The sequence below is a fragment of the Balaenoptera acutorostrata genome, chromosome 10 (genome assembly GCF_949987535.1).
Source record: "Balaenoptera acutorostrata chromosome 10, mBalAcu1.1, whole genome shotgun sequence".
NCBI classification, from domain to species: Eukaryota; Metazoa; Chordata; class Mammalia; order Artiodactyla; family Balaenopteridae; genus Balaenoptera; species Balaenoptera acutorostrata.
In genome coordinates, this window is record NC_080073.1 from 90,864,441 (window position 1) to 90,879,272 (window position 14,832).

General features: G+C 36.8%; 1 protein-coding gene across 4 annotated transcripts in view; it reads right to left on the reverse strand.

Moving 5' to 3' along the window:
* The window catches only part of CDKAL1 (CDK5 regulatory subunit associated protein 1 like 1), a 669,276-nt gene that overhangs the window by 362,791 nt on the left and 291,653 nt on the right, over window positions 1-14,832 (reverse strand). For all 4 annotated transcript variants that reach the window (XM_007197148.2, XM_057555487.1, XM_057555486.1 and 1 more), the window contains one exon: window positions 14,420-14,523. In XM_007197148.2, the coding sequence (XP_007197210.2) occupies window positions 14,420-14,523 (104 nt within the window). The remainder of the gene's footprint in view (window positions 1-14,419; window positions 14,524-14,832) is intronic.

Genomic DNA, 14,832 nt, shown 5'->3' on the forward strand with positions numbered 1-14,832 from the left:
AAAGAGCATAATGTCTGAATTATATTTATAATCACACCTGTATTCATCACAAAAAATCAGTATGACAAATAAGAATGAAAATAAAACAAGGAATAAAATCGGTGATGTGCAAAGGTTCTATTTTATGGTTTTTGGTAGTAGAACATAATAAATACTAGGCAGCACATAAAATAAAATTTTCTTTGCTTAGGGATGGCAATTTGGCTTCCTGAAGTCCATATTTAAGAATACTTAGCAATATAGTGGCTGAATATGTGATCAGATGTCAAGAGTGAGCTGACACCCAATCTGAGAAATATCTTGCCCTACCTAAAATACACTGGTCCAAGGGTCCATTTATTTTTCCTTTTATATAAATTATTCTGAACAAGCCAGCCTCTTTTAAGCAGCAACTTATATTTTATCAAATTCTATATTTTAGTGAAGAAAAATATGTTTTTGCTTCATAACCTGCTATCAAGTCATACTTACAAATCACAAATTGCTTCTTGTAAATGTTCCAGGATTCACTACCAAAAATGTAAACTGTAAACAGCATTTCACTATCACAAATCCTCCACTTAATAGGTACTTGACAAATGTTTGTTAAATAAACAAATAATAGTAATAACAATTAAGATTAAACCCAACACTAACCTTGGCTAAAGTGCTACAGAAAACCTCATTCTCTTGTATTTACGCATAAGTAAGTTATTTTAAACAGCATCATTTTAAATCAAGAACTAGTCATCAAAAAGCAAAATGTCAGTCAATCAGAGCAAACAAATTTACAGATTTTTGAAATTCATAGGGAGAGGTATATTTTCATGCCACTGAAATATTTATGAATTTATACAAAGCATATACTATTTGAAAATTTAGTTGCAGAAATAATACTGCTGGAAACATTCAAATGCTGGGCTAATACAGTTAGAGGAATTATTTTTAAAACCTTTATTCAATTATTCTCCACTTAACATAGTGCCAAGCTTCTCTTACCCCCCTCCCTTTTTACTAAAACTAATTACACAGTGAATTATATCTCCAAGTCAGTACAACTGTAAATGAAGGTCAGACCATTGCATATAAATTATTTCTAATCTAAAAAATAAAGCACAGATGTAGCCAGAGTGAACAAATATAGATATAAAAACAGAAATGAATTCACTTGTATATAATACGTAGCAACCCCATTTTTCAAAGAAAACAGATATTATCTTTTTAAATCCAGTTTTCTTCAACATTTCCTATGCAGAACATTCACTTTGTTTCAAATATTATCTAGTTGGCCATTATTTGCTTATATGATATAGTACGGGTGTACATTAATATTCACAAAAAGAAACAGTCTGAACTGTGCCCAATCCACGTAATCCTCCCTAAATTACCTTCCATCTGTGAACAATCCATGTCTCTCTCATTAGCAGTCAAGGATACTGGCTGACTACTCCTTCAGACTCCAGGATCCACAGCCAGATAGTGAGAAGGTTCATAGGTTCAAAGGTTCTGGGGCTTCCCTGGTGGCGCAGTGGTTGAGAATCTGCCTGCTAATGTAGGGGACACGGGTTCGAGCCCTGGTCTGGGAAGATCCCACATGCCACGGAGCAGCTGGGCCCGTGAGCCACAATTGCTGAGCCTGCGCGTCTGGAGCCTGTGCCCCGCGACGGGAGGGGCCGCGATAGAGAAAGGCCCGCGCACCGCGATGAAGAGCGGTCCCCGCACCGCGATGAAGAGTGGCCCCCGCTTGCCGCAACTGGAGAAAGCCCTCGCACGAACCGAAGACCCAACACAGCCAAAAATAAATAAATAAATAAATAAATAAATAAGAAAATCCTTTAAAAAAAAAAAAAAAAAAAAAGGTTCTGAGAACATTTACTACTTCTAGTAGGTAAGACGAAAGGCGAAGTTTCCAGTCTACAGTTATGAGAATCATAAGGGCATGTATCAAAAAACATTTACTGAACATTAATTGTGATATCAAGATAAGTAAGACCCAAGCAGTCCTTATCACAGAGATCACAGAGGAGGTCGAGAATATAAATATTTAAACAAGTCACTTTAACTACACCTGGTAAGCACTATCACAGACGTATGAAGAAAAAGTTCTGTGTGACTGAAGAACAAATGATGAATGGTGAGAGATGACGGCTGAAGAGGAGATTTGAGACTAAAATATGAAAGGTCATGAGGACCAGCAGTACCAGTATCAACAGAGAACTTAAAACGCAAATTCTCAGGCCCCACTCAAGACCCACTAGAAACAAAATCTGCATGCTAACAAAATCTCCAGGTAATCTGTCTGCCCTTTAAAGTGTGAGCAGCACATCTACAGGCCAGTGTTTCTTCTTAAAAACAGCCAGGCATGGGCATCTGAAAGCATGTGAATACACACAGAACAGAAAAATACAGAAAAGAAAAATAAAGAAAAATAAAATGGCAACAGCATTTTCTCTTTTCTGTTCCCCTTCCTCCTTCTTGCCCTCTTACTATATCGTTAAGAACAACAACAACAATAATAACAACCATTTATTATTCTCAAAGTATCAGATTTAGCATTACATTATCTTGTTTAATATTCATGCTGATTATCTAATGAGTATGCTTTACTCCTATTTCTCAGACGAAAAACTAAGCCTGAGAGAGAATAAACAGTTTTCTTAAGGGCACAGAGCTAACAAACTATGGAAACAGAATTTAACCCTTTCTGTTCTTAACCAAAATGCCATAGTAGCTAAGGCTTATCTGAATCACTGCTCTTATCACTCAGTGATATAATGGCTTACTAAATTGCAGACTATAAGCTACATGGCCCTGTGATTTTCAACTCCCTCTATGCTTAACAATTCCTGGTGATATGCCAGTAATTGTTTAAACCATATCCTATTATTACCACCATATTTAGTTTAATGGAAAACAATCTTGAATATATTTATTGAATATATACATACAATAATATTATACTGAATAAAAGGTACTGTAAATATAATAATGGCATTATGACATTTTAATACTAAAATATATTTTAAAAGTATCTAACAAAATATACTTATTGCTGCAAAACACACTACACAGAAAGTTAGTGGCTTAAAACAATAATTTATTATTGCTCCTAATTCTGCAATGTGGATTAGGTTCAGCTGTGCAGGTTTTTTTTGGATCAATGTGATAGTGGGAACATTCAATATGACTTCTTCATTCACATCTGGAGTCTCAGTTAGAATATCTGTGGGCTGACTATGCATCTCTCTGTCCATATGATACTGCCAGTAGGGTAGCTCAACCTCCCTCAAGGTGGCTTAGGGCTCCAACATTCCATAAGAACAAGCCCCAGTATACAAGTGCTTATCAAACTCTGCTTGCATAATGCTTTCTAATGCTCCATTGGCCAAAGCAAGCCACATGACAAGCAGATAGTCAATGTGGAAGGGGTCTATCTACACGAAGCATGAATACTAGGAGGAGTGATTCAATGAGGGCCACGGAGTAGTAGTCTACCAGGATTTTTCAATAGTTTACCCACATGGTATTCAGAGAGAAGAAAACAGGAGTTGTTGATTCCCTGGGTTTGTTAAATCTTAGATTCTAAAATGTATTTATAAAATCTGTAAGTAATTATGAAACATAAAATCAACTAAGCTTAAATATTTCAAATACTATTTATGACAAAAGTGGGTTTTGTCCATTGCACACATAGCCTTTTATCCCTGAATCAAGTCCCGCACTCCGCAAGTGGCAAGCAATATGGCCCACTCTAATTAATTAGCTAGGATTTTCTCCTATTTATTCCCCACGTGCTTGGGTTTATTTTCTCTCTACTTTTCTGGTTTCAGACTCTGGTTTTGATTTCTGACTCAGATCTCTTTGTTTTGATGAATTCCTGGGCTACTTTTTTGAGTTCCACCATATTTCTGGGCTCTAATCATGCCGCATCAAATGCGCATGCACACACACACATTCTGTATCAGGCCTGACTCAGGAAACACTGCTACTATCCCCACACCCACCACTGAAGCCTGTCACTTCACACCCACTGAGGAAGGTATTTAGAGAAATCAAATATGTATTTCCTAGTAAGATGAACATGTACAAGACCATTTACGTAGCTTACGTTGTTTATGCTGATATTCTTGACCGTAAATGGTACGTTTCTTCTCCACTTCCATTCAATATTTTGATCAAATGACTCAGTATTTGGGAATCAAGAAGGTTCTCTAGACAAGTTTCTAGAAGTGGTCCTCACAACACCTATACCTGGGTCATTTGGAGCGACTCATTTGAAAATGTAAATTCCCAGGTCTATGGCAGACCTACTGAATAGCAAATATGGCCAGATACTTGCATTTTAAATACACATCCCAAAGGTCCAGTGGTTATTCTCAGAGACAGTAAAGTTTAAGAACCGCTTCCATAGATGATTACTACCTCACCATCATTCACCTTCCTTAACTAAAATTCAACAAGTCAAAAAGATCTATGTGGAGTGTATGATCATCTAAGCCTTCATTCCTTCCCTTTTTCATTCAATTCATTCTTTCATTAGATCTTTCTCATTCTGCCCCAATTATATTTTCACTGGTTAAATCCTCTTACCCTCAGGTTCTCACCCATACCAGAAATGAACTAAAGGGCATAGTATTTAAAAGTCAGCAGTCTAAATCAAACTTTTCTTTCTTATATTACAAATAACAAGAAATGTGTTGGAACTCACGAAGAGAAATAAAAAGTGTAACTGAGAGCAACAAATAAAAAGAAATACAGAAACTTATAACCTCTGCTGAGCAGCCAAGGTCCCACTAACAAACATTTTTTTCACGCAGAAAATTGTGCTTGCCGCACCTGACATTGTGCAAGTATGTTTACTGCAATTTAATATCCATACAAGCAGGAGAAGAAATTTAATAATTTTTCAGCTGGAATGAATTGACAGCCAGTGTTAGAAAACTGCATACTCTGCAGAATCAATAAAAGCTGCTGGCATCACAAAGTAGTACTTTTGCCCAGAAAACATCTCACAAAGGTCAGGTTTACAAACCACCAGGTAGCAGTATCACTTTCACATCTTTCCAGGGCTATTAAAATTCTATTAAACAACCTTCCAAAACTAACTTGCAGCCTTTAAAGTTCACCAAAATGATCCCAGAGACAGATCAGCCTCAGTTTAAACTCTGAAAGCAAACCCTTGGTTAACTTCTGTCCCCTTGTCACCAAAAATCGTTTGCAGAATTCTGTTTCATAGAAGAAAAATATCAAAGCAAATATTTATTTATAACTAGAAACGCAGACCTACACGGATATACTCATTTGGTAAAATGACAGATACCCGTTAACTATCAGGAACTACTTTCCAAAAGTAAATTATTTCTCTGTTGCAAATCTTGGAAAGCTGCCACCACCACAAATAATCTGGTATCATAAAATCAAGCCTGTGTTATAAGACACAGTACTCAATTGTGAAGGAAGAGCAGCTGAAACTAAGCAATATCTCTTGCCCACTTTAGAAATATAGCTTTTCCAGGCTTTATTTTCATTGCAGGTTCCAAGTCGCATATGGAATTTCATCGAGTATAATCAATTCAGGATTAGCCACTCATTCAACATTTATTGAGCACCTACTAAACCCAAATACACACACACTGTCACCCATGCCTGGCCCGATGCCCTCCTGGCTCAGTCCCCCAGTGACCCGAAACCCAGATGGAAGGAGAGCGGGAACATGTGTTGCCGAGGACGAAGAGCCTGCCTCTGAGCAGATGCTCGGCAAGAGTCTTTGTTAAGTACTTCAGGTTTCCTCCAAAGGGCACAAACTTCATTATTTGCTTATTTGATCTCAAAAGCAGATGGATGTGCACTCAGTCAAAACAGAATACAGGCACCTTAGGACCCTGACAGAGAGCAAAGAACTCTGCTGCCCTGCTGAAACCAAATGCCTGGCGGAAAGAATTGGGTTTCCAGTGGGAAATGGGCAGGCTATTTGTTCCTCTAAATCAGTGGTCTCCATATTTTAGAAAATCACTCTCCGAATCACTTAAAAAATTTTTTAAATGCATCTCCAGGGAGATGTATTTATTAATGACACTAAAGCACTACTGTGCTAATATATTATATACAACATGAAACATACACCAAAAAACTTTTTAAGGAAGAGAAAATACAGATCCATACAAATTCTAGTATCTTCTTCCTGCTCTCTGACATATCATCTCACAAAACGACCTCGGGCATGCAGACCCTAAGCTAGCAGCCTCCACGGCAGGATTCCTTCGTGGTGCCCAAGGGCTATGGAAGTGGGGTCAGATCACTACAGTCCCAAATACTCAGAATGTACTGTCTTAGCCTCCCAAGAAATCCTTCCAGAGTGTTATGCTTTACGGGGCACGGCTGCAAGTTTTAACAAGGAATGCCAAAACATACAACTTGAAGAAACTCGGTAAGTGAGTCTGAGTGTTAAAGGGATGCTGTTGAGACCTCCTGCATCTCTCGGTACTCCCTATAAGAGCTCACGTGTGAACATTTTCTTTCAAATCTAATGCCAAGTTGGGTTGTTTTTATTCCTTATAGACTATAAGCTTTTAAGAGAAGCTCAGAGTCGAAACTGCCTATCTGACTATGGCCTACTTTCCCGTGTTCCAATGCCGCACCAAGTCTTGACTTTCCTCATATGTTTTCCCAAGGTCTCTTTATTTTATATGGTTTTCATACTTCCTTGCATACTTGCAGGTTGTTTTGTGGAACAAAATAGAGTAAAAAAGATAAAACTCACCAGTAACGGTGGGGGATGGATATAAAAACGTATTCCCAGAAGCTCCAAATTTTCCGTACTTCGGATTACATGTACTCTGAACTACAAAAGCTTAGAGAATTATGAACAGATGTCATTTCGTAAAACAGCCTTGGGACTGCATCCTTGTTTCCCACAGCAGAGATAAGCAAACCGCACCACTGGCCTCCCTATCTTACTGGCAGAAGTAATGAAAGGCTGATTATAATAACGTATTGTTATCACCGCTTTTCTAAAGCATGTGCCTATCAGGAGAAATATGAACTGTTTCTAATAAATGTTCAATAAATAGTTGCTGAATGAATGGCAAAATAACAACTATAGAGTTCCAATAGTTACTTCAGTTCAAGAGTCACTGTTTGGTTTCTTTCTTTCATAGACCTCTAGCATCACATAAACCTTAAGATTAAGAATGGCAAGTGGATTTCATCTGGAATCCTAAGCAGTGGCTAATAAGAACGCTGTATTAAGAGGGATTCTGCGGAGAAAGCCTGGTTGATCAGTAAAGGATGCCTGGAGTTGGGAAGGCAGAGGCGTAGCGCAAGGGCTGTCAGTTTGCTGACACCACCCTGACAGATAACGGATGTTTTCAAAATGCAGAGATATTGAAGTTAAAAGGCTCAATGGTTTTTGCCATCTGAAGACTTGCTTCCTGGTTCTGTGTACTTTTAATTTTCATTAGTCCAACTGGCTACTCTGTCCTCCTAAACTAGGAGGAGCTCCTTGGAGACAAGGACCCCATCTTTTCCACCTTTTTAATTCCCATACAGCACAGTAAACACTCATCAAATGCCAGCTGACCCTTTTGTGATACCTGGAGATAACAAAAATCACTGAGCCTTTTCACTAAATAAGCACCATTGGATTTTGAAACCAGCCATTTACTAGCAGGGTGGTGTCTGCAAATTAAACAACACACTGTTCTGCCCTGCCAACCTCCCTAACCTGGCTCATTCTTCTTTTTTTTTTTCTTTAATTAATTTTTATTGGAGTATAGTTGCTTTATTGTTGTGTTAGTTTCTACTGTACAACAAAGTGAGTCAGCTATAGGTATACATATATCTCCTCTTTTTTGGATTTCCTTCCCATTTAGGTCACCACAGAGCACTGAGTAGAGTTCCCTGTGCTACATGGCTCATTCTTTACTAATCAACCATGGTTTCCTCCTCATAATCCCTCTCAGTAGAGGTCAAGGGGGTCAGTTCATTTAATAACTTCAACCAAAACAATTATCTAAACTAGTGGTTCTCAATTCAAGTTCTCAACTCTGGCTTATACGTTAGAATCAACTATATTTTAGAAAATGCAGGGCCTCCCAATCCACAGAAATGATGGTGCAGTTGTCAGCAATGGGACACAGACATCAGTGTGGTTCTGGTTTTATAAAATTTCCAAGTGACTAAAATGAACAGCTAGACTGATAATACTAATCTATTCTAGATCAACATTAGTTTCTAAAGACTACATCCGTCTCTTATGAATTTATGATGTGTATTAGCATATTAGAGACAATAGGAAGTTCCCAATAACGTCTCATTTACTTTAAGTTAGCTTTCTCCAAAGTTGACCATTAAACCCTTATTCGAACATGGCCACTCCCATTCATTCATGTACTGTCTGTGGCTGCTTTTATGCTAGAAGGACAAGAATGAACAGTTGCAGCATACACCTTGTAGCACACAAAGCCTAAAATATTTATGATCTGGCCCTTTAAGAAAACATCTTCCAGCCCTGGACTGGTGTATTTAAGGATACACCAGAGAAATACTAAACTACACCAGCCAATTCAGGCCGAATCCTAAAGGTTCTGAGGAAAGGCCTCAGAAGCAAGGGCTCATTAAACAGGGCCCCACCTCTACTTCAATCCTGGCAGTTCTGCTTTCACTTTTCAAAATTCATTTGAAGAAAGAGTTCCTTTATTGCTAAGAAAACTCTGAACACCACTGACTTAGAAACTCAAAGGTCTGAAGAGGCAAGAACCAAGTAAATCATACTCTGGTCTGCCACAGATAGCCTGAACTAACATTCTCTGAAATCAGAGTGATTAATCTCAGCTTATTTAAGCTAAATATCTGATAAACAGCTCTTTAGGCACCAGATCTCCCTATCAAGTTATATGTATTATGTACATTACATTTATTTAGCTCCCCCCATTAAAATGTCTTTAAAAGTTATAGTTTAATATTATATTGGGGGATTTGCAAGAATCAACAGAAGAAAAGACAATGTAGAAACTGTATCTTAAAATTCTACACATTGCCAGCTAAAGGCATTTCTATTATATTTGTCAGTCTCTTAGAAAAGGATATAAGAAAATAATTCTTCTTAGTGTTTACAGCCTAGAAACATGTAGATTTCTCATTATAAACTATATCCTTGGGACTTCACTGGTGGTGCAGTGGTTAAGAATCTGCCTGCCAATGTAGGTAGGGGACACGGGTTCGATCCCTGGTCCAGGAAGATCCCACTTGCTGTGGAGCAACTAAGCCTGTGCGCCACAACTACTGAGCCTGCGCTCTAGAGCCCGCGAGTCACAACTACAGAGTCCACGCACCACAGCTACTGAAGCCCGCATGCCCTAGAAGCCCGCCTGCCACAACAAGAGGAGCCACCGCAATGAGAAGCCCGTGTGCAGCAACAAAGAACCAACAGAGCCAAAAATAAATAAATAAATAAATAAATAAATTTTAAAAAATATATCCTTCCATTTATACATTCAAATCAAATTATATAAATCACCCTATCTCCTTATTCTTTGGGACAGCCAAGATTCACCAGTTGGTATAATTATCTTCCCTCTTGAAACATAACACAGCATTTCATACACCCTTTATTTTCATGGTCTATTTACATACAATCATTTAATGTAAGCTGCCTAAAATCCCTTTTTGGAAGTTGACAATGTATAACAAATATGTACAGTAACATTATTAATCCTATAGAAGAAATAGATTTCTCAATTTGAACACAGCACAAATGAAAAGATAAAGGAATAAAAGACATTTAAATAACTGCCATATAAATTAATAGGATGCAATTATTGGTCTCTTTTTAAGCTTAGATGAAAATCAATATACAGTACTCATTGCTAAAGGTGATAAGTCAAATGCAACTTCATGTAAACCATACAGCTCAACAATCTGAAGTTCATACACCAGAAAATCAAATATTGCTTATATCCTTTCCTATCTAAAAGGGCAGGAAGCAATGTTTTCCAGCTGCACTGCATAATTAATCTCATACACAATAGACAGTATCTTTGCAACTCTTGAAATAAAACAGAATTCATTTCATAAAATTCCAACATTAATCTTGAAATCACTAAGCATCAAGAAATTTTCTCCTTGCCCTGAATATTTCATCTTAATTTATTTACCTTTCCATAACCGGTTTATGCCACTTATCTTGTGGGGGACGTTCAGATTTATGAGGGAGAAAAAAAGTAGCAACACAGAAATGAGATCTAGAAAAGCACATGAGAGCTATAAAAACAGATCATCCATCATCTCTACATTTTGATTCCAGAGACAGCAGTGAAAGGTGTTTCCACACCGCTCACCCAGCACACTTAAAAAGGTTTGCTCCATCACTTATACAACTGAAACTGATTGATTAGTTGCTAGAGAAAAATCAATACAAATATCCTAGAAAATACTAGCTTGCAAATTCATTCTGGCCCCAACAAAGTCCTGGTCATTGCTTGGCATGTTTTTCTAGATGTCTAAAATGCAACCATGTCAAACCCCAGCCCCCAAAGACTAGTAATTTTTAAAACCTGAAGTTTGGCATAGGTGAGGAAGTGAGGGGAGAGGTTTCCCAATGGTCTGTTAGAACAATGTGATGATACCCAGAAATTAACCTGGTAAATATTACACTCATATGCAGAACTGCCCACAAAATTGATACACACACTGAGAAGGTAAAAATAGTCAATGAAAATGTCCAGGGGCTAGGATAAGTCAAAGAAAAAGAAAAAAACCAAAATGCTAGGAAACCAATGAAATATAAACTATATTTTTTTTATAAAAGGTAAACTAAAGTTTCCATTCAAAAATATAAACAATTTTATTTAATGACATCCATTCAAAAGTTAATGAGCTCCCTTTCTCATTCCTGGCAGCTGAATGTATAGTCAGTATATTTTTAGTACTTTAGGAAACCATTTTATATTCAGAATGATTTCATGATTATTTCAGAAGCTCTTCTGAATGCTCCCTTGCCTATGGGTTAGCCCTAGTCTCTTCACTCATTAGACGTCTAAGAAATAAATGTTTATGAATATAAAATGCTTCATAAATATGCTACTCAGAAAGAAATTTTGACCTTATTGTATAGTCTGTCACGTGACAGGCAACCGGGACTGTAATCCCTATTCTACAATTGGTGTAGAGTTTTTTCTTAAATCACTTTGTATTTGTGACACACAGTCATTTAAAACTTCAAGAAAATGAAAGAAAGGAAATGCAATTTTCAGTTGGGAAATTTAACTTGCACTGACAGGACGGCTTTAAATATAGCACTAAAATTTACTGACAGAATATTTAGACTTTTCATCTTAGAGTAAATTTTCAAAGAATCATAATGTTTATTATTGATTATAGGACAATTTAATAATGGTATAATGTAGAATTTAAGGAGCTCTGACCACCCCCCAAACGTTCCTAATATCTGAACTACTAAAGAACGAATTACGCAGAAGTCACAGAAATAAGAAAAACGGGTTATTTCTTCTATTACATTTAACTTCATAATTATTCTTCGCAATTTTATTTATTTATTTATTTAAAAAAATTTTTGGCCGTGCCACGTGGCGTGAGGGACCTTAGTTCCCCGACCAGGGATCAAACCTGCGCCCTCTGCAGTGGAAGCACAGAGTCTTAACCACTAGACCGCCAAGGAAGTCCCTTCTTCGCAATTTTAAAACTCAAACATAGGAATCCTATAAGACCATTATGATCCCAATGTCTTCTGCAGAAAAGAAGACACTGCTGCTAACTCAATGTCTTTAAAATGTGAGCTTATAGACTGCTGTTTCCTATTGTGAAATTATAAGACCATCCTTAGCATGAATTTGCAATTCTCAAATTAAGAAAATAAAAGGCAATTGTCATACTAGTTTCTATCTATAGAGACGTTTTTCATAAGACATATTTTAGAAGCAAAAGAAACTTTGTCTTTTGATTCTAATCATTAAATGTTCCAATATTAGATGTTCCAATATTCTCACTCAAAATTAGACTCCTCTTCCTGGATTTATTTTAAATTCCTTCAGTTTAAGTAACATGACTTCTTCATAATAAGGACACAATCAATTACTTCATGTAAGTTATCTCAAATTCAAACAAGTAACACTTAATGTCACAGTAATGAGAAAACAGTGGCTTGTATATAGGTCAAGTACCTTGGTCAGATCATGTGGCTGGTAAGCAGCAGAGCACTGTTTTGAATTCAAACTCTCGTATGGCAAAGAGCATCTTAGGACTTAAAACTGCCTAAACACACTGGCTTACCTAGAAAGTTATGACCTCGATATTTTAGTAACAGTTCCACATAGCAATAAAATGAGCCTGCCAGTCCGAAAACTAGCCTTCCATTTCAACCCTAATATACAGATAACAAGACAATGGAAAAATTTTACACCTACTACTGGGCATACACCCAGAGAAAACCATAATTCAAAAAGACACATGCACCCAATGTTCATAACAGCACTATTTACAATAGCCAGGTCATGGAAGCAACCTAAATGCCCATCGACAGACGAATGGATAAAGAAGATGTGGTACATATATACAAGGGAATATTACTCAGCCATAAAAAGGAACGAAACTGGGTCATTTGTAGAGACGTGGATGGACCTAGAGACTGTCATACAGAGTGAAGTAAGTCAGAAAGAGAAAAACAAATATCGTATGTTAACGCATATATGTGGAACCTAGAAAAATGGTACAGATGAACCGGTTTGCAAGGCAGAAATAGAGACACAGATGTAGAGAACAAATGTATGGACACCAAGGGGGGAAAGTAGCTGCAGGGGGAGTGGTGTGATGAACTGGGAGATTGGGATTGACATGTATACACTAATTTGTATAAAATAGATAACTAATAAGAACCTGCTGTATAAAATATAAATACAATAAAATTCAAAACAAAAAGAAAAACTTTACACTACATACATTCCTTGGTTGGGAATAACCAAGCACATACGTATCTACTGATGATGATGAAAGTAATATTAAATAAACCTCTTCTAATACTTTCTCTATAAATAGCCACTAAGTCACTGCTAACCTCTGATATATTCTTTGAATCACTCACCTTAACCAGCAAAGTCACTTGTATTTGTAATTTGAATGCCTTCCAATTTGCAGAGTCAGGTGGATAGATCATAGAGTTTTAATATCTCCATTATCCAACAGATACATGGAAAAACAAACACTAAGTAAGAATGCCAGCAAAGGGATCATTTTTCAAATAAAGTAGGTTTCTGTGTAAATTCATGCCCTTTCTGAAAAATCCTCAAAGTAGCCATGTTGCAGAAAAGACAACCACCCAGACTTTTCCTTAGATTAGACAATTACCTGGCTCTGAAAGCGAACAACTGCAAGAGTCAGTAAGTTTCCATGTATTTGTTTCAATACAAGCTGAATGTGAACAGAGGAGGGGACTGTGCTAAGAATATAAAGGTAGAAAAAAAATTGTTGAGACGTGTTAGGTTAATCAAGGGTGTCTTTCTTTCTGCTATAAAGAGTATTTCAAATTCATGTTGATAAAAGCTTTAGACTGAATAAGTTTGTTTGGAACTCATACATTCTGAGATTCAGGGTGTGAAGTACTGAAAGTAGCACTCCAAGTTACTTGCTAAAAGGAAAAGTACATTGCCAATAACTATTAACCCACAAGATTATGAGACAATAGATTATCTCATGTTGGTTATAAAAACACATCAATGTTATATACATGTATTATAAGCCAAGACAAAAGGGGCAATTTATGGTTATGTGTCAACACAACTGTGACTCAACACAACTGAGACTCGTGTTACAGATAAGTCTTACTATATGCTGAGAGATACCTAGGCAATCACATTTTCCAGCAAGTGATGACTCAAAAGTAGCTGGCCACCCACACAAAAATTGTTCTCATTAGGACCCTCTACCAGTACCAATATTTACTGCCCCACAGCAGTCCTGTGGATGAGGAGGGTTATCTCTACTGGCTCATAGTAAAACCTACCTTCTCTTTCCAAGACTCCTGGCAACCCTTATTAGCTCTATTTTCTAAATGGTCCGAAACTTACCAAAGAAAGAGGGAGAAATCTTGAGTATTTCACTCAGTCCACAAAAGTCTTATTAACACACAACAGAAGGTCATGGCTTTCATTTTTATTTTTTTGTCTCTTCCATGGAATATAAAGATAGGTGATAAATTTCAAAATACGTCACTTACCTTAGAGTCATAAGAAAACAGAAAAGTGGTGAAAGGGGAGTTATGTGAATATTATAACCTGAATCTGGTAAACATCTTCTATTAGATAAGCTGAAATATTTGTAAACTCTTCAGAAAGCTAAAGAAGCATGTATCTAAAGTGAAGTGTTACTTAGAAGACTATTATAATTTATTAAAAAGACTATAATCACACGGAATTCTAGAAACTCTTACCTTGAAAAGACTGTTTGGCTCTATCTACTAACTCATCAACTGGATAACTGGCCAAATTTCCTCTGGCGTGTTTAGTTTTGCAGTAGGTACAAGCATTGAGACACCTGTTCAAATGACAGCAATAAATAAAGTTAAATTTTTAAAGACAGTGCACACTTAACACGGGGAAAAAAATATCCAAAACATACATCAAAGTACTGTTTTAGTATCATTTGCCAGGTTATGTAAGAGATATAAAAAATGAATATCTACCATGCTTCATATTTATTTTATTTCCACCAGGCACAGAAATCTGCAATTTGCAATTCTGTTAAGTTTCAACTATTCAAGAATGATTGTACAAATCCCATATTATCTTCAAATGCACACATTAATGTGGAAACAAAAAGGATAAATGCTTACAATCGTTAATC